We start from the raw sequence: 20,090 nt of genomic DNA, 5'->3' as shown, positions 1-20,090 counted from the left end.
ATTGTGGGAGACCAGATATAGTCCCGGGTTTGGTAACACTTTAAGCTGGAGTTGACCTTTAAACACAAATCATATTTCCACTTTATCAGAGGACCACTGAAAAATATCCACTTAAAAGGCCTTTTAAAACAACAAATGACTCCACAGTTCAAAAGATAAAGTGTGAACAGCACCACTGACGTTCACGTGTTTAATTGTTAATGGGCTTTTTCTTGCAGTAAAACACATGGAAAAATATGCATTAGCAATAAAGAATATTTTACTGATCTATGTGTATAGCTTGTAAATAAATCATTAAAGCAGTGTTCCAAATAAAAAAAATAAAAATAAAAAAGTTAGCAGTTACAAATACTGCAGCTACTGACTTTTAATAATCGGACGCTTACATGTCCCAGGGTCCAGCGATGCGGGGGAATCAAAGCCCCGCTAGTCTCACCCTCCGTTCTGCAGGGCCGGCATTTTAACTGTGGGTGCCCGGCTGTGGCTTCACAGCCGGGCACCCACTGTGCATGCGCAAGCCGCACCACATGCTGTGACTGGCCGCGCAGTCATCTGGGACCTGTCATGTGTCACAGATGATTGACAAGAGAAAGAGGCGATCTCCCTTCCTGTGCCAAGGGAAGTGACGTCAGGAGCCCAGGCACTGGAGGAGGCAGATTTCAAGGGACAACATAGCAACAGGGGAAAAAAGGTAAGTTACAAAAAAATAAAATAAAAATCCAAATCCCCCCCAGTACATTAATGACATTTTGTTGTTTTGGGTGGAACACCACTTTAAGTAAGAGAAAAAAAAAATATAGAAATTATGTTCCCTGATGAAAAAAGGTTAGCAATCCCGCTTTTAGAGCAAATATGACAGTATTAATTCTCAAAAAAAGAAAAAAACATTTATTTGCAATATGCTTTAGTTGCCAGAAAATGCAGCTGTGTTCTAAATCAAACAGATTCCCTAAAGAGTCATTTATTGCCTCAGTGAAATGAGCTGTAATGCTGACTTTGTGCAAACATTGTAAGTAAGGAGGAGGGAAAGTATTATGAAAATAACTCGCAGAAATAAAAGAGGGGTCTGACCTGTACAAGGGCTTCTTTCATGGCAGTCCAATTAGACACTCGCCAAGAACACTCCAGCACAAGGTAGGGATTGATGTGGCCTTTTGATTGTCCGTAGTCTGTCAAGGACTCCCACTGGTTCAGCTCTTTAGAGCATCTAGAAAAACGGCATGAGATTGGAACGGATGCTTCCATGTGAGCACAACAAGAAAATCACCCACAGCGTAATTACAACACCGCACATACATTGCTATATTGCTGAAAACAGAGGAATATATTTTTCAGCGTGTCTTAATAATGGTTTTCATAGTTCTACAGCCACCAAATCACAACCAAACCTACACTGAAATTATACAGTTCAGAATGAAAGTTTGAACATAAATTTATGTCTCAAAAGCAATGTTAAAAAGGAACATTTAGAGTTATATACACACACATTATATATATATATATATATATATATATATATATATATATAGTCATTTTGGTAAAAAAAATAATGAGGCTACATTTTGGTTTAAGTTCACTTAGTGAAATATTGCATAAGATTAGGCAGTTTTAAACCCATCCAGTAAGTGGAGCTTTAGGCTAATTTTTACACGTTTTATCTGCCTTCTTACAGTGCACAGTAATTGAGGCCGATACTCAAACCTGGTGGGAAGGTCCTGTGATCAGCGCCAATCAAAGCAAGAAAAAAAAAAGGCAAGGCTAAGCTATGCAGTCTCAATTTTTACTTAAAGTTAAAAATAAAAAAAACACAAGTCTGTACTCACAAACTCTGAACGTCCATAAATGGCTAATGCGTTTCAAGGGGCAGAGCTCTGAAGAGGGCCTGACCCTCGAAACACGTTAGCCATTTAAAGTGGAAGTAAACCCATTGATTTAAACAGTTAAAAAAAAAGGCATGCTGGAAATGCTAACTGCACATTGGCTGTGCTCTCAGCCAAACTATCAAACCATCCAATGGCTGGTGTCATAACGAATCACATGTGCAGCACCATAGCAGTTGAAGATTAAACAGAGGCAAAGATGGCAGCTTCCTTGGCTGAAAACGATAGGGGAGTTTACTTCCACTTTAGGGACATTTAGAGGTCTCCCCATGCTGTGAGCCAAGTATACAACCCTGACAAAAAGTTGAGACTAATACAAATATTCATTTTCACAAAGTCTGCTTCCTTAGTTTTTATGATGGCAATTTGCATATACTCTAGAATGTTAGGAATAGCGATAAGATGAATTGCAAAGTCCCTCTTTACCATGAAAATTAACTTAATCCCGAAAAGAAAAAGAAAAAAACATTTCCACTCCATTCCAGCCCTGCCACAAAAGGACCAGCTGACATGTCAGTGATTCTCTTGTTAACACAGGTGTCAGTGTTGACTAGTACAAGGCTAGAAATCACTCTAATGCTGCTTGAGTTAGAACAGACTGGAAGCTTTAAAAAAGGAGGGTGGTGCTTGAAATCATTGTTCATTCTCTGTTAACCAAGGTTACCTGCAAGGAAACACGTAGTCATTATTGCTTTGCCCAAAAAGGGATCTACAGGCAAGGATAAGGCTGCTACCAAGACTGCACCTAAATCAACCATTTATCAGATCATCAAGAACTTCAAGGAGAGAGGTTAAATTGTTGTGAAGAAAGCTTCAGGACGCCCAAGTTCAACCAGCGCCAGGACTGTCTCAGTTTAGCTGCGGGATTGGGGCACCACCAGTGCAGAGGTAACTCAGGAAAGGCAGCAGGCAGGTGTAAGTATCTGCACAGACAGTGAGGCGAAGATTTTTGGAGGATGGCCTGGTGGTCAAGAAGGGCAGCAAAGAAGCCACTTCTCTCTAGGAAAAACATCAGGGACAGACTGATATTCTGCAAAAGGTACAGGGATGGGACTGCTGAGGACTGGGGTAAAGTCCTTTTCTCTGATGAACCCCCTTTCCGATTGTTTGGGCCATCCGGAAAAAAAAAACCTTGTCTGGGGACAACAGAAAAGCATCCTGAGACCATTCATGTGTCAGGTTGCTCCTCAGCCAAGGGAGTGGGCTCACTTACAATTTTTCCTATAAACGCAACCATGAATAAAGAATGGTACAAAAAACAACCTCCGAGAGTAACGTCTCCTAACCATCCAAAAAGTGCAAGGGCCTGCCTGATTGCATGCAAATTGAAACTCCTAAGGTTTGACCACATATTATATGGTTTTGGTAAATCTGATGGAAAAAAAAAATCAGCAGAAAACCTGAGTGTGTATGAGGAACATTGCTTTTTTAGCATGACGGAGCACCTTGCCATAAACTAAAAGTGACAACAAAGTGGCTTGGGGAACAAAATATCAAGATTTTGGTTCCATGGCCTGGAGACTCCCCAGACCTTAATCCCATTGAGAACTTGTGATCAATCCTCAAGAGGCAGATGAAGAAAAAAAATAAAAATTCTGACAAATTTCAAGCATTGATTATGCAAGAATGGGCAGGGTGGAGAGTGTACCTCTTAAAAAAAAAGTCCGTTATAAATGCTGCAGTGGGTGGTGAGGCTGCTTCAGGTAAGGGCTGGGGACCCAGGAACTGTGGAAGATAAATTCAAGAGAGGGGAAAGAAGCGCCAGGCAAATCCTAGTACAGCATTTATTTAAGATAAAATAAAGTGACAGAAATCAATTGCACTCACATAGTGCTCAGTGGATGCGGGCTTGCCAAGTCTAGCAAAGGAACCACTGATGTGACCCTTGGATGGTGAGCTGGGGGAGCCGTGGGCAGCAGGGAGCTGGAGCCTTTGGGGGGACGCCAGGTTCCTCAAGGCTCCATCCAAAGTTCCTGGTTAGAGAGTGTAGATTAGAGCCAGAGGGTGAATGTAGCAATTGCGAGGGAACAGGATCCAGAGGGCAGGTGTTAAGCTGAACGTTAGCAATTAGTTTAGACACCTCGTTTATAGTGGTGGGGTTGAAAGAGGGAAGTAATGATTGAACCTGTGGGCATGAATTGTAAAGCATGGAGGGTATCTGAACAGCAGAAATCTCCTCACAGTTGACTTAAACGTCTGTTTGAAGTGATTGGCGATATCCTGGGCAGTGAGTGAATTAGAGAGTGGAGGACGAAGTAGAGAGTTGAAGGTAGAGAAGAGTTGACGGGGACAGGATAAGTTGTTAATGAGAGTGATAAAATAGGTCTGCTTGGAGGTGAGGAGGCTGTATTTTTGGAGGGCAGATTTAGATCGGTTGAAATCTTTTAGAGACTTAAGCCCCGTACACACTATCAAATTTTCTGCTGATTTTTTCCTTCAGATTTATCAAAACCCATGTAGTGCAAGGGCCTGCCTGATTGCATGCAAATTGAAACTCCTAAGGTTTGACCACATATTATATGGTTTTGGTAAATCTGATGGAAAACAAAAAATCAGCAGAAAACCTGAGTGTGTATGGGGCTTTAGTCTTACGCCACAGGCACTCATTGAGCATGTTTTTTTCAGACTTCTATTGTCATCAGTTTGAAACTAGTGTCACTCTGAATAAATGACCTGGCTGGGCATGGCACCACTCAGCCACTTTTTTATTGTGTTAATGAGTGCGGGGAGAAGTAGTATTTATTATTCCCTGTCCTAAAGGAGCCCACAAAGTAAATCCTCTACCACAGTTGTAAAGGCAAACAAGTGGTAATGCTGGATTGAGCAGAAACCCATTCACAGAGAGAATACATTGAAGGCTGATGGAACACCCATTTCCATTAGGCTACTGCAAGGAAGGAATTAATTTGCACTAGATTGGACTTCAATAACTTTACAGGATGGCTGCAGGTAAGGAATAATTAGAAGATGGTGTGTATTGAATGGGGCTCTTTTCCTACAATGCAGAGAACTTGCTACTTTACAACAGTGGAGAAAACAATTATACAGGCTGAACCAAAAGTCCAGAAATAAAAACGAATAAATATCTACAGGCTACTGGTTTTGCTGCCAGAAACCTCTCTGTACAGGTGACATGTACACTTTACAGAGAAAAGTCAGATTCTAAAAAGAATAAAACTTTTTTTTTTTTTGTAGCTATTGCCTCTTCGATTACTTATTTTTTGTTTTTCACCTAAAAAAAATAAGCGCCAACAATAACAAAGTTATCAGAAAGGTGAAGAAAAGAACAGACAGAATTCACACTTACCGGATCCAGTGGTCCTCCCACAACTGATATTCTGGAAAAACAGCTGGAGATGCATTGCTCCTTTCATGTTCTTTTTTGGCTTTTTCCATTGCTTTCTCATAGGTTTCTTGGGCCTGAAAGTACAAAAGCTCAAATAAATCAATAGCTTTTCATCTACAGGATCTGTATGTACGCATTTTGAGCCTGAAGACAGATCAATATGTGCACACATCCACCAACACGTGAAGTACAGACTGGATGAGACCAAGGCCTTGCTCAAAATATCTCTGAGCTGTCGGTGGCCCTACATGATGTTTAAAAAATAAATAAATAAAAAAAAGAAGGAGAAAGAAAAAAATCAGTCCCCTCAAAGACAAAAAAAATAAAATAAAAATGCACGTGGCAATATGTTCCTGAATCACTAAGGTTACACAATCAAATACACTTGAAATTAAACAATGGTCTGAAATGAAAACATTTTAAAAAATAAAGACGTTGACCCTATCCATGCCTAGGAAATGAGGGCAGAGGTCATGAGAAAAAACAAACAATGGTCTTAATTCAGATATGGGCACACTAGGAGATGCTTCATGGAAAAATAGCCTCTGAGTCGGAGGTTATGCAAAATAAAAAAAAAATAAAATGAAAAAAAAGAAGATTGATTGTTCAAAGACTAAAGATATTTCATAATAAAGTACAATAAAATAGTCAAAATGTGAAGTACACCCCTAGAAGTAACAAAGTGACCTTATTATAAGGGTAATATGGGAGAACTATTGCTGACCCCTAAAGACTTTAGCATTTTCTGGGTCATTGGAACAGATATGCAGATGAGGAAATTCAGAAGAGACAGTACTTAGATTAAGGTCAGCATAAAGGCCAGCCAAACAGCATTTACAAAATGATGCCTCAGCAATGGTGCATGTATGCTTATTTTATGACAGGTCCTTTAACTATCAGTACCTAAAGATAATTGCCAGAAAAAATATCTGATGAAAATTGCCACCATCGCGGGAGTCATTCTAGTTTTGAGGCAATAAAGCTGAACTTTTACGGTCCGTTTTATAAAAATATATAAAACGATTATAAAAGGCCAAATGACAATGGCAAAACAAATTAGTCCCAAGATGTAAAGTTGAAATTACCCAACCTCAATGAGAATGATGCCAAGGTCCCAGAGTCAGGGAACATTGCCTTCCATCTAATGCAGTGATTCTCAACCAGGGTTCTGTGGAACCCTAGGGTTCCTCCAGAGGTTGCTAGGGGTTCTGTCAGCATTGGGCCATTTCTGCCCCTCGGATAAGTTCCCACCAAGACCATTGTTCTTTTCAGCTATCTGTAAGGAGGTAATTCTTTCCAATGACCACAAGTGTAAGGACCATTCTTCCCACTGACCATCCCACTAATGTATCATGAGTTGTAGATTTCGAATTTTTAGCAGGGGTTCCCCCGAGACTGCAGAACTATTTCAAGGGCTCCTCTGTGTTGAAATAGTTGAGAAAGGCTGATCTGATGCTTCTGAAACAGGTATTCTGAATTGTGATGAATGCACTTTAAAATTTTCTGACAAACAGAATCATACAGAGCGTGAAACTCATCTGGCTCTTAAACTTACCGAACCTTCAGTATTTTGCAGCATGTTCCCTGGGGTATCTTACTTGTCACAACAAAGATACTTACCATAGGATGTCACTGCCCATTGACCTAGCCAGTGTCAAGCCTGCACAACACAGTGCATTAATTGACAGTGGGGACCTCTGTTTAATAGTATTGCTTATGGCAGTAGGGAAATAGAGACTTAGCTTGGCGGGTCTCCTTTAGGATCTTTTAAACATGAGCTTCAAAAGGAGGGTGCTGAAGGGATGTCTGAAATAATGTTTAACCACTTGCCGCCCGTCCTATAACAAATAGACGGTGGCAAAGTGGTTGCATAATCCTGATCGGACGTCATATGACGTGATCAGGATTATGAGCCGCTGCGCGCCCCCGGGGGCGCGCATCGCGGCGATCTTTGTTGCGGGGTGTCACTCTGACACCCGGCAACTACAATCTCAGTAAAGAGTCTGATGGAGACTCTTTACCACGTGATCAGCCGTGTCCAATCACGGCTGATCACAGTGTAAATAGGAAAAGCCGGTGATCGGCTTTTCCTCACTCGCGTCTGTCAGACGCGAGTAGAGGAGAGCCGATCGGCTGCTCCTCTGACAGGGGGGGTCTGTGCTGATCGATTATCAGCACAGCCCCCCCGAGAATGCCCACACTGAACCACCAGGGACGCCACCAGACCACCAGGGATGCCCAGGACAAGGTATGCCACCCTAGACCACCAGGGATGCCAATCAGTGCCCACAATGGATGCCAATCAGTGCCCACAATGGATGCCAATCAGTGCCCACAATGGATGCCAATCAGTGCCCACAATGGGCATCACTGATTGGCATGCATTATTGATTGGCACTGATTGGCATCCATTAGTACAATATATTATAATACAATGCTGCCTATCAGTTCCCATCAGTGCTGCCTAACCCATGCCCACCTGTGCCGACTAACCCATGCCCACCTGTGCCGACTAACCCATGCCCACCTGTGCCGACTAACCCATGCCTCAGTGTCCATCAATGCCACCTCATCAGTGCCACTTCATTGGTGCCACCTCATCGGTGCCCATCAGTGCCGCCTTATCATTGCCCATCAGTGTAACCCCCATCAGTGCCCATCAGTGAAGGAGAAAACTTACTTATTTGCAAAGTTTTGAAACTGAAACAAAAAAAAAAAAAACGTTTTTTTTCAAAATTTTCGGTATTTTTTTATTTGTTTAGCAAAAAATAAAAACCGCAGAGGTGATCAAATACCACCAAAAGAAAGCTCTATTTGTGGGAAAAAAAATGATAAAAATTTCATTTGGGTACAGTGTAGCATGACCGCGCAATTGTCATTCAAAGTGCGACAGCGCTGAAAGCTCAAAATTGGTCTGGGCAGGAAGGTGTTTAAGTGCCTGGTATTGAAGTGGTAATTTTGAGCAGTTAGCCAAGCACTGACTGTTTCTTGTGGTGTTTTGAGAATTTTTTTTTTTTTTTTTTTTTTTTAAGGCCGAGCATGAGACCACCAACCCATTTATTTTCACTGCTCTCTTATGGGCTATCCTACCAACAAAGAATTGGACAACCAGGTTAAATACCTGCTATACACACTTTCAGAATTAGTTTCCATATTTATATGGTAGGAAAAGGTTAATGTAATACTACTCTAAAATACAATGCTGACCAGTTTCTGAGTCACACATTCTCTATGGCTCCTTGCTTGATTGCTGGTCATTAGGGATGAGCACAGGCGTGTTTGGATACTAGTCTGAACCCCGCCTGAGATAACCCTGCCAGAAAGCTGTCACTGTGGACCAAGGCATTTCCTGCACCATAGCCATACCTATACAAGGGGCATGTAAAGCCAAGAACACATCTGCCACTTTTGATTGGTGGTGCGCAATGACAGCTTCCTGGTGGGTTTAGAATGGTATCCAAACATGCCTGAGCTCCACCCTGTGGATAATTTATTAAAGCGGAGGTCCACCCTAAAATGGACCTTCCGCTCATCGGAACCCTCCCCCCCTCCGGCGCCACAATTGGCACCTTTCAGGGGGGAGGGGGGTGCAGATACCTGTACAGTACAGGTATCTGCACCCACTTCCGGGATAGCTCTCTGCGGAAAGGGGCGTAGATTACGCCCCTTTCCGCAAGTGCCCGCCCCTTTCCGCAAGTGCCCCGCTGCCTGCTGGGAAACACACAGATCCCAGAGGCAGCGGGGACCGTCCTCATTGCGCAGCGCGACTCGCGCATGCGCAGTATGGAACCGGGAAATGAAGCCGAAAGGCTCCATTTCCTGATTCCCATACCCAAGATGGCGGCGGCAGGACCAGAGAGACGATCTAGAGATCGGCTTCGGATGCCGACATCGCGGGCGCGCTGGACAGGTAAGTGTCACTATTTTAAGTCAGCAGCTGCAGTATTTGTAGCTGCTGGCTTTTAAAAAAAAAAAAAACGCGGAGTCCCGGCGGACTCCCACTTTAAGCTTCTCTGGGTATAGGTAAAATGTCTAGAGACAAGGCCATACAGGAAATGCTCTTTGGTCAACTTTCAAAATGAACATACAAAACAAGTCCTATTAACACTCTAACCTAACCCTCAATGAACATGGAAGAAAAAATGCTTCTAGCCATCACCTGGCTGACATTGAAAATGCAAATGAATATGTTCCTAAGAGTTAGGCAGAGCATAAGGTATGACAGCGTACCTGCTCAAAGAATCCATGCTGCTCATAAGCAATGGCTGTGGCAGTTTCTGGGAACTTGCAGCGCTTCTGCCACAAACCAGCCCACATGTCTTCTTCTTGGAGGAGGGAATATAACTCTGCAAGGGAGTCCAGGATCTCCTAAAAGAAACAGATATATGCAGTTATCATAAATATGTAAGAAAGGTTTCATAGAAACGTGTCATAGTAATCTAATAAGTCAGTGAAGGATTTAGGCAGAAATACTTGATGAAGTGGTGTTTATTGGAGACATAAATGGGAGGCCTTCTAAAAAACAAAGCCTCCAAGCCAGGCAAGATGCTAAAGTAACCAATGCAGGGTTTTATACCCCAAAACGGAGTGCAACCAAATATTCTAGTGGAAAATCAGCACCACTGGAGACCTTGAAAAATATGACATAATTCAACTTCCCAATTACCACCAAAACACACATTTTAACCACTAAAGGACCAGGCCTATTTTTCAGACTTGGTGTTTACATGTTTAAAACAGTTATTTTTTGCTAGAAAATTACTTAGAACCCCCAAACATTATATATTGTTTTTTTTCTAAGGCCTCTTTCACACGGGACGGATCAGTAATGATCCGCCCCGTGATGATCCGCTCGCTCAGCGGGGATCGCTCCGTTGTCCCCGCTGAGCCGGCTGTGGACAGGGCGGTCTCCGCACACTGTGCAGGGACCGCCCTATCAGCTCTCCGCTCTCCTCTATGGGGATCGGACGAGCACGGACCGTCTGTCCGTGTTCGTCCGATCCGCTCTGCAGACGGATAGAAAAATAGGATTTTCCTCCGTCTGCAGAATCGGACTGTTGCGGAGGCGGACGAAATCGGGTGTCTGCGGATGCTCATCCGCAGACACCCGCTATCCCATAGGGATGAATGTATGTCCGTATTTCATCCGCAAATGGATGGATGAAATACGGACATATCGTCCGCATGTGTGAAAGGGTCCTAACACCATAGAAAATAAAATGACGGTCATTGCAATACTTTTTTCACACCGTATTTGCGCAGCGGTCTTACAATCACACTTTTTTTGGAAAAAATGCACTTTTTTGAATATATGTATATGTATATGTATATATATATATATATATATATATATATATATATATATATATATATATATATATATATATATATATATATATATATATATGAGAACCACAATGGTTTTGCAGTCCAGATCCTTCTCTTCCCGGGTCCCTTGCTGGTGCTCCTGGCTCCTCCCTCTTGCCCCCACAGCAAGCAGCTTGCTATGGGGGGACCCAAGCCGAGGCTCTGTGTGTCCATTCAGACATGGAGCCATGGTTGAGCCCCATCTCTCTCCTCATTGGCTCATTAACATTGATTGACAGCAGCGGGAGCCAATGACGCTCGCTGTGGTCTCAGGCCAATGAGGAAGGAGAGTCCCGGACAGCCGAGGCTCTGGTGCAACATCGCTGGATCAAGATGTGGCTCAGGAAAGTATTAGGGGGGTTGCTACACACATAAGTTTTTTTTTATCTTAAGGCATAGATAGCATTAAGATAAAAAAAACCTTCTGCCTTTAGAACCACTTTAAAGAGGAAGTGAACCCTAATGGGTTTACTTCCTCTTTGTCTCCCTGCAAAGGTAAAGCATAATGGGATACTATGCATTGCATAGTAGCCCATCATGTGTCACTTACCTGACACAGGAGCCAGCGATGTCACCGCTGTCGTCTGTAGCAAGGAGCGTCCATCTTCTTCCGTGTATCACTGCTCCGGCCACTCCCGCGTATGGGAGGCACCACCAACGGCATATTGCCGCTAGCAGCGGCATGCCCAGTGCGCCTGCGTGACGCTGTCTACGGCGCATGCGACGTAGACAGCGCTGCCTGTCTAATTGTAAATATCTCCTAAACCGTGTAGGTTTAGGAGAGATGTCTTGGACCTACAGGTAAGCCTTAATCTAGGCTTACCCGTAGGTCAAAGTGGTTTGTAAGGGTTTATAACCACTTTAAGCTCTGTGTGCATGAGCCCTTAAAAAACAACTTTAAAGTGTTCCCCCACCTTTCTTGTTGTAATCCACATACTTTAACTTAACATTTTCTTTGACTTTTGTATGCTCGTAAATAAATGGCTGATCAGCAGATCTTCAATGTATAAAGCTGGCCACTCGGTGTACTCTTGATGAAGAAAACTTTTTATTGGCTACAGGTAAAATGACACAGAAATGCTATTATCAGCAGATCTTCCCTGTGTTATAGGGAGCTCTTGTACACTGCACGCCATCCCATTACTCTCTAATGTATTACTAGGTTTTAACTACCCATTCCTGTCATTTTAAAATGACTGCTTAGTATACTAATAAAAGCCAAGATAATTTTCATCACATTGTTAACGTTTTGCATCACACATTCTTAATTTTTTGCTTTAAATGTATCTGTTCTTTATTAATGTGTCTGGGGTCATTATTAGAACATCTCTATCCTAAGCAAGGGAGCAGAAAAATAACTGAGCAGTGGGAAACCAAATCAGGTTTTAATGGCTGAGAATACATGTTCATAGTGCATTTGGCACAGAAAACAAAGACCGCAAACATTATCAGCGCAGTAAAACATTATTACTTTCTTTCTGTCTGCTGGCCAGAATTTATATAGTTACCTTCTCTGAAAGTGCTGATGCAGGAAGAACAACACTTACTTGCTGTGGAGGGGTGATGCTTTCTTGCTCATAAAACTCGTTTGTCTGTTTAGGTTTGATCTGAAGACTGAGGCCTTTCTCAAAAGCCTGGTGTTCCAGCATGAGGGTGGACCTGAACCACAGATTGTGCGTCTTCCCCAAGTATTTCAGTACACAGGGCCGGATTGGGATTGGTGGCACACACTGAGACATGGCCTCCACAAAGCAGTTCAAGGCACTCGGCTGACAATCTCTCTGCACTTGGTGGCTCCCGCTGCAAAGGAATGGGCTGATTTCCCCCGCTAATGCCTAAAAATAAGAAGAAAAAGCAACGATTGTCAGCTTCAATTGATGGAGATCTCCTGGGCATCTCTATCAAAACAAAACTCATATGAATGAATATGAAATGACAATGTACTGTGAATTATTAACAGCAGCTGAAAAAGAATAATATTCAAATGATTACTCTGCAGTCTAGAAGTCGAGTACGATTATGAATTTCTTCATCCAAAAAAAAAAAAAAAAAATAGATACAGGTATTTTTCGATTTCGTATCCAAAAGGTCAGTGCTCCTTTTAGGGTAAAAAGAAAAAAAAAATGGCAACTCATACTTGACAGCTTCCAACTCTGTAGCCCTTATGTACATACACAAGGCTTAACACAAGGGAGGAGTGATTGGTTCACAAGAAATAATGGGCAGTTTGCCTAGACCAAATTTGTAGCTTACTTCTTGTACCCAATTGCTGCAGCTGGTAAGCTCTGTGGCAGTCGCAAGCAAAAAAAAAATATATATACCGTATATACTCGAGTATAAGCCGAGATTTTCAGCCTCTTTTTTGAGGCTGAAAGTGCCCCCCTCGGCTTATACTCGAGTCATCGCTGTCTGTCTGCCCGATCAGCGTGTCGAGCAGACAGACAGCGGCCATTCTAGGATTCAAAGGCCGCGCCTCCGTCTCCGCCTTCGCCTGTGATAGGCGGAACACTGAATTTCCCAGCAGTCTGTGTTCCGCCTATCACGGACGTCCTCTCATCCTCGTCCGTAGTATGAGGATGAGCGGACGTCCATGATAGGCGGACCACTGACTGCTGGGAAATTGAGTGTTCCGCCTATCACGGACATCCGATAGGCGGAACACTCAATTTCCCAGCAGTCAGTGGGAAATTGAGTGTTCCGCCTATCACCGACGGAGGCGCGGCTTTTGAATCCTAGAATGGCCACCGACGAAGAGCTGCGGGACGGGCCGGGACGCAGGCCGGGACGGGACGCAGGCCGGGACGGGACGCAGGCCGGGACGGACACAGGCTGGACGGACACAGGCTGGACGGACACAGGCAGGCTGGACACAGGTAGGCTGCACGGACACACACACACACACACACACACACACACACACACACACACACGGATGCATGCACACACAGGGATGGATGGACACACACGGATGCATGGACACACACACACACACACACACACACACACACACACACACACACACACACACGGATGCATGCACACACACAGGGATGGATGGACACACACACACACACGGATGCATGGACACACACACACACACACGGATGCATGGACACACACACACACACACGGATGCATGGACACACACACACACGGATGCATGGACACACACAGGGATGGACGACACACAGGGATGGACAGGCATGTCTCACCCTCGGCTTATACACGAGTCAATAATTTTTTCCAGTTTTTTGGGGGTAAATTGGGGACCTCGGCTTATATTCGGGTCGGCCTATACTCGAGTATATACGGTATATATATACTTTTCTTGGAGCCCAGTAAAGGACAGATGAATCAAGATTACACTGCGTTATATTGCTATCAACTGCAAACATAAAAAATTAGTAGGCCAGCCCCAGTTGGAAGTTCCCACAATCACTAAAATCCCCCAGACACAGGGAGAAGAAACTATCCAAGAATCCAACACCGAGACAACAGAGAGGGGGAATGAAATGGCCCAGAGAAAGGGAGGCCACCCCACATGTAAGGAGAAGGGGATTTCTAAGGGTTTACAAATTACGGACCTTTTTATTGAGGGTTTAAAGCGATTTTTAAGTCTTGTTTCTTTTCTTTTTTTCAATAAAAATAACAAACGTGTTATACTTCGCTGCTCTCTGAAGTGGTTTTGCAGTCCTCTGTGCTCCTGGCCCCTCCCCCCTGTCAAGTGCCCCCACAACAAGCAGCTTGCTATGGGGGTACCTGAGCCAGGTCAAATCTTGTAAGACATCTGTGCAGAAGGGGCCTTACATGTCCCAAAGACAGGGGATTTTTCTTACTAAGGGAGTGCAAGTCCAGATAGGGCAGTTCTGTTAACCCATGGATTGGAGAAAGGGGTGAGAAAAACCCAGGGAGACTGGGGGAGGTGGAGGCTTTTGTGCAGTAGCACAGGGAGAGAAGTGAAGGGGGCACCAGAGGCTAGGGATTAGTAATTAGTAAGCTCTCTGCACCTAAATGCCTGGAATGCAAACTAACCAAGGACCCTCCAGGATACACAATCAGCCTCCCACTTGTAGAAGTCCGGGTGCACCCTCAGCAGAGGTCTTTTCAGAAGGGAGTAATGGACCTCAAAGCTTAAGACCTATAGGCCGAGTGGAAATCGGGCTCTAAGGGCCTCTGACGCAGAGGCCCTTAGAGTACACTGCGGCCTCTCGTGGCATTCTTAATTATGCTATCCAACATAGACTATCAATGTCAGTCTATCTACTACTCTGTCCACTTTTAGGCGATGCCAGAAAACCCTTCTGTCCAGAGAAGCCTAACCTGCCCCACCTAACAATTGTACTTTTATCTTTTCTATCAGCCCACCCTTGACAGTTATCACTTGACCCCCCCCCCCCTTTTAGATTGTAAGCTCTAACGAAGAAGGCCCTCTGATTCCTCCTTATTGAATTGTATTGTAACTGTACAGTCTGTCCTCATGTTGTAGAGCGCTGCGCAAACTGTTGGCGCTATATAAATCCTGTATATTAATAAACAGTTTGGAGTGTGGAAACATTTTCTTGTGCAGTTACTCCTTGATTCTCCATCTCTGTCCTCCCGTGCAATACAGCTACTTCATCCTGAAGAACGTGATTTTAGTTTTCTTGCAATTTATGCTCACAAAACTCAACCTCCTTAAACCTGCCTGGAGTCAGAATGGCTGACAGTACTCCACAGACTTTTCCATGTCTGAAACATGAAACTGTCAACATCGTACAAATGAACAGCTTCTCTTTCGAGAAAGAACAAAAAAAAAAAATGATGATGCAAGCCACAGTAAAATCACAAATCCTTGAAGTATTTTTCCCCCCTTCTTCATCAATACTGAAAGCCCATACCACCCCAACGATAACCATCATGGATCACATCCATCAAAACACTCACCAATAAGCCTGTTGTCACAAACAGCACCTCTAAGCTGCCTGACCTGGTTTATCGTTTATTGCCAAGAAGATTGGCCTTAGAAATCCAATGCATTTGTTACAATGAAAACAGCTGATTAACAAGAATTCATGCAAGACAGGGATTTGTTCCCATTACATTAAAAGGTGAAAAGCCCCTTTAATGTTAGTGTTGGCCTTTTATTAATAACGGTCGGGACAATAGAAGGGCTTACTGCCCATTCACCAATAGCTATGGATAGTTTTATAAAGCAAAAACGCAGAACTAACCTGATGACACAAATAGGTAAGATAAGAAATAAAAACACACAACAAAACAGAATTTACTCACATGCTGCTGCCGATCTGTAAGTATTTTCCACAGTCTAGGGAAAAGCTGAATCCAAATCTTCTCCGCCAAAGGTGTTGCTATATGACAGAGCTGGACAAAGGCACTTAACAGAGCTCCTGTCTGTAGCAGCATAAAAAGGACAAAAAAAAAAAAAAAAGCATATAACTAAACAGCATGGGCATCAACAGCTGTCTAGAACAGCTTCAGTCACACATACTGTGATGCACAAATAGGAAAAGTTCTATTCAGAATGGCATTTCCAGTGTCTCATACACTAGGCTCATGCCTATGAGTTACACTCACCTTGACCTCTCGTAATGAGTCCAGAAACTTGTCGTGTCTGTTGGTCAGCATGTGTAGCTGATTGCCGATGTCTTTTTCAGATTGTTCTTTTGTTTTCGAATTGGTGCTTTGGTCTCCTGGTGCAAGCTCAATATCAATTTCCACATCCTATAAACAAAAAAAACAAAGAAATGAAAAAAAAAAAAAAAAAAAAAAAAAAACACTGTCTTTAAAGTTATATACTACAGTATAGCGTTTTTTTGAAGAAACATAAATTATGAGCAGCAGGACTTTTTTTTTTTTATTGCAGAATCGGCAACTTTGTTTCTTTGCAATAAAGGCCTTTTATAATATTACAAATGTGGAGCACAGTGGACAATTCTACAATCAACTGGGTGCCAGGATGATTGAACTCTCGGATGCATGCCTGGGAGGGGTTAGGTCATCCCAGGTAAGCCAATTTAAGCCAAAGATTCCAAACTTGGAAGAAGTCAATAGAAAATGTTGGCACCAGTGAACGAAGTAGCACGCGCTGCACCATTGGAGCCAAGTTTCGCTTGTCAGTTTTTATTGCGGTCTGTGCCGCTGTTAAGGAGATTCAGCTACTCTATTTGTCCTGTTCACCTTTATCATTGAAAGTGAAAGAAAATCCCAAGTTTTGGGTTGTCCCCAGAAAATTAAGAGGGGGGAAATCTTCCAATAGGGACATTAGTTCCTATGACCTGGGGGTCCCCAAGGAATTCCCTTAATTTGCAGGTATTTCCTCTCAGTTTCTATTTGGCTATGGGACAGGAAGTTAAGGGAAATCTCCGGAAAGGGGACACCGATGAAAAAAAAAAAAAGAAAGAAATCTGGTATCGATGACGATACTAAGCAATGCACAAGTATTGGTACTCTTGCAAATGCTCCGATACCTGAAACCGATACTTTCAGGCTTGGTTCTTTCAGCTGTCAGCAGGATTCCCTCATTGCCAGCTGAAATTTGAGAAAAAAAAAGCCGCCAATTATCAGTAGTTAAGGAGTGGGGCCACCACGTCCTTAACTGATGACTCCGACAACTGCAGTGTAAACAAAGTCCTGGCAATTGGCTCTGTAAAAAATAAATAAAAAGCAGCCAGAAATGTTTATAAACATTGCTCAGCTGCTGAAACAGAAAAGTAAAAAAGAAACAATGTTTCTTTTTGAATCTTTGTTTCTTCATCTGCAGATGAAGTCAATTTAAAGCAACCTGTCAAGTAAAATAAATTAATATTATAAATCATATATATCTATATATATATATATATATATATATATATATCTATATATATATATCTATCTATCTATCTATCATATATATACACACACACACACACACATATATATATATATATATATATATATATATATATATATATATATATTTTTTTTTTTTATTATTATTTATATTTTTTAAACTTTCCTCAGTTTTAACCCCTTATTAACCCTCTATTCACTCTAATCAGCCTGGATTAACTCTTTATTCTCCTTCTCCATTTTAAGTGATAATTTTCCTGCATTTTTTTTTTGTTCACTTCTATTTTATGAACTATTGATAATTAAAACTTTTTTGCAGCTATGCAAAAAAAAAAAATGTTAACTCTGCAGCTGCGCAACAGGACAATGTCTCACTGCCTGTGATTAGCACTGTGCACGTGTTGTTTGCGAATACGTCTGAACTCATGCTTACTCACAACAAATCAAGTTGTAGAGTGAACCTTTCAGGCTGGATTCACACCCTTCTGATAGAGGGAGATTTTGACTGGCTCTCTATGGAGCCGGTTCACATATCTCCGCTGCGGCTCCAGTGCGAATTTGCACAGGAGCCCTGTGCATATTTTGGTCCATTTCAGGTCCGCATTCAGCCAAAAATTCAGGCTGAAATCGGACCTAAAACAGCGAACGGACCTGAAACTGCTGGAGTGCCGGAGCGTGCTGCGGTGTGAACCCAGCCTCAATGATTTCTGCAAACTACGTGACCTACAAATTGCAGTTTTAGGCCTCATGTACACATAGGGGGAGAGCTATGGTGCAGCTGTGCACGGTAGCCAATCAGCTTCTAACTTCAGTTTGGTCGATTAAGTTTTGACAATAAAACCTGGAAGCTTTTGCACTTTCTCCAGGTTTAGTAAATAACTCCCACAGCCTACTCTGACCGCAGGAAAACACTGCTAAATTGTGGAACGATTTTGCCGAAGTTTGCGTTTTCCGGCAGGCCAAAATGCGATTCTGCCATGTTCAGGAGATGGAGGTTGAAGCTCCCCTAAAAGCAGCAGCTCCTAAACTCTGGTAAAAGCCTATGTGCAAGTTTAGGAGCTTTGGCAAGAAAAAAAAAAAAAAAAAAAGCCAAAAGCTCCTAAAACTCCTAAAACTCAAGTTTAGGAACTGGAGTGTACATGAAGCCTTAGAAATAGTTTGATCTACTATGCACATTTTTAATCATTCTGTACAGCAGAATGTTTGTTAAAAAATTTAAAAAGGAAGACAAAGCTTTTAGGTTACATTAAGCAAGGATATTGCAAAAAAAATAAACAACAGAAAGACAGGACTATAAAAAGTTATCAATAAGACATTAATGAGATGTGTTTTTGGACCACATACAAGTAGTCATTACAAAGTAAAGATGTTCCACTCTAGGAACATCAAAGGACACTAATTAAAGTTAGCTGTATCGTTTTGCTGAAATAAACGCCAAATATGCATTACTTCACAGGTTCTACTTCTGCACCTTCCTTCCTTCTTTTAAACAGTGATCAAAAAAAAAAAACTGACACAATTCTAATGTTTTATGACAACCTAGAACCAATTAGAGCTGCTTAAATCTTACTAAAAGAACGATAGCGGTAACACAGAAGGCAAAAGGCATTTATACACTTTTAGAATGGCTCGACTTGTTTTTGGGCCCATTAGAAATGAATAGGACAATGCAATGCATGCCAAGGTAAGAGTGCAAAAATGTGACTGGGACCTCAAACCTTTGCAGTAAACGTTTAGAAAACAACACTATAAGTTGGTTATACATACCCATCCATGCAGCAAGTCCCCCCCCCCCCCCCCCGAATGACAAGTTGTATCCCATGTTTCCCTATGAAAACCTAGGATATCTGTAGTGATATGCTCTGCTATTTCAGTTTACAAAGATATCTTAAATTTGCAAATATAAGGCTGGATTCACACCTATGCATTTCTAATGCTTTTTGCAGATTTGCACAACAGAATGTGTTCCATGGGAAACCATGGTAAATGGACTGCAGTGCATATCTGCAAAATGCAATAAAAATGCATAGGTGTGAATCCAGCCTTACAGAATGCTTAGAAAGATGCTTGCCCAAACTAATGTATATATTATACACACACACACACCATTGTGGGTTGGTTTTTCCTTTCCTGTTCTGCACGCCATGGGACTGGATGCATGACTTATGACTCTGTTGAACCGTGTTAACTCATGATAATGTATCTTAAAGGGTCACTGATCAGATTAATGTTCAACATGCAATCACCCAAATGCACAGCAATAGTTGGAAGGGATACAATAAGGTGTAAATCTTCAAGAGTCCAATTGCAATGTGAAAAAAGGTTCAGTGACCATGGAAAGGGTAATGCCACATCCCACAATACCCTACTTTGTTTTCTAGGAGACCAAGAATTTGATAGAAAGATTCTCACACTCAAACAATACAGAACTGTCAGCAAAATTCCTGAAGCGAAGTCCCAGGAACAAAAGTTATAGATCAGCTTGTAAACCCGACTGCTTACTTCATTTCATGTGAATCACAAACTTTATTTGCACTGCATACAAATAAAAAAAAAAAAAAAAGTAACAACGAGATCTAGCAAACAATTTGCAATTCATACTGAATACAACTAGACTTAAAACATTCTATTTTTGCATTCTGCTTTACTTAAAGAAATGCATTTGGATT

General features: G+C 42.2%; 1 protein-coding gene across 3 annotated transcripts in view; it reads right to left on the bottom strand.

Moving 5' to 3' along the window:
• Nucleotides 1-20,090, bottom strand: part of TRRAP (transformation/transcription domain associated protein) — a 252,953-nt gene that overhangs the window by 87,012 nt on the left and 145,851 nt on the right. For all 3 annotated transcript variants that reach the window (XM_077449049.1, XM_077449048.1, XM_077449050.1), the window contains 6 exons: nt 16,168-16,314; nt 15,865-15,984; nt 12,141-12,428; nt 9,457-9,594; nt 5,188-5,300; nt 1,072-1,207 (listed from right to left, as the gene is read on the bottom strand). In XM_077449049.1, the coding sequence (XP_077305175.1) occupies nt 1,072-1,207; nt 5,188-5,300; nt 9,457-9,594; nt 12,141-12,428; nt 15,865-15,984; nt 16,168-16,314 (942 nt within the window). The remainder of the gene's footprint in view (nt 1-1,071; nt 1,208-5,187; nt 5,301-9,456; nt 9,595-12,140; nt 12,429-15,864; nt 15,985-16,167; nt 16,315-20,090) is intronic.

The sequence above is a fragment of the Lithobates pipiens genome, unplaced genomic scaffold (assembly GCF_037356315.1).
Source record: "Lithobates pipiens isolate NorthernLeopardFrog02 unplaced genomic scaffold, aLitPip1_a1.2 Scaffold_22, whole genome shotgun sequence".
Lineage (NCBI taxonomy): Eukaryota > Metazoa > Chordata > Amphibia > Anura > Ranidae > Lithobates > Lithobates pipiens.
This window is presented reverse-complemented; position numbering and strand designations above follow the sequence as displayed.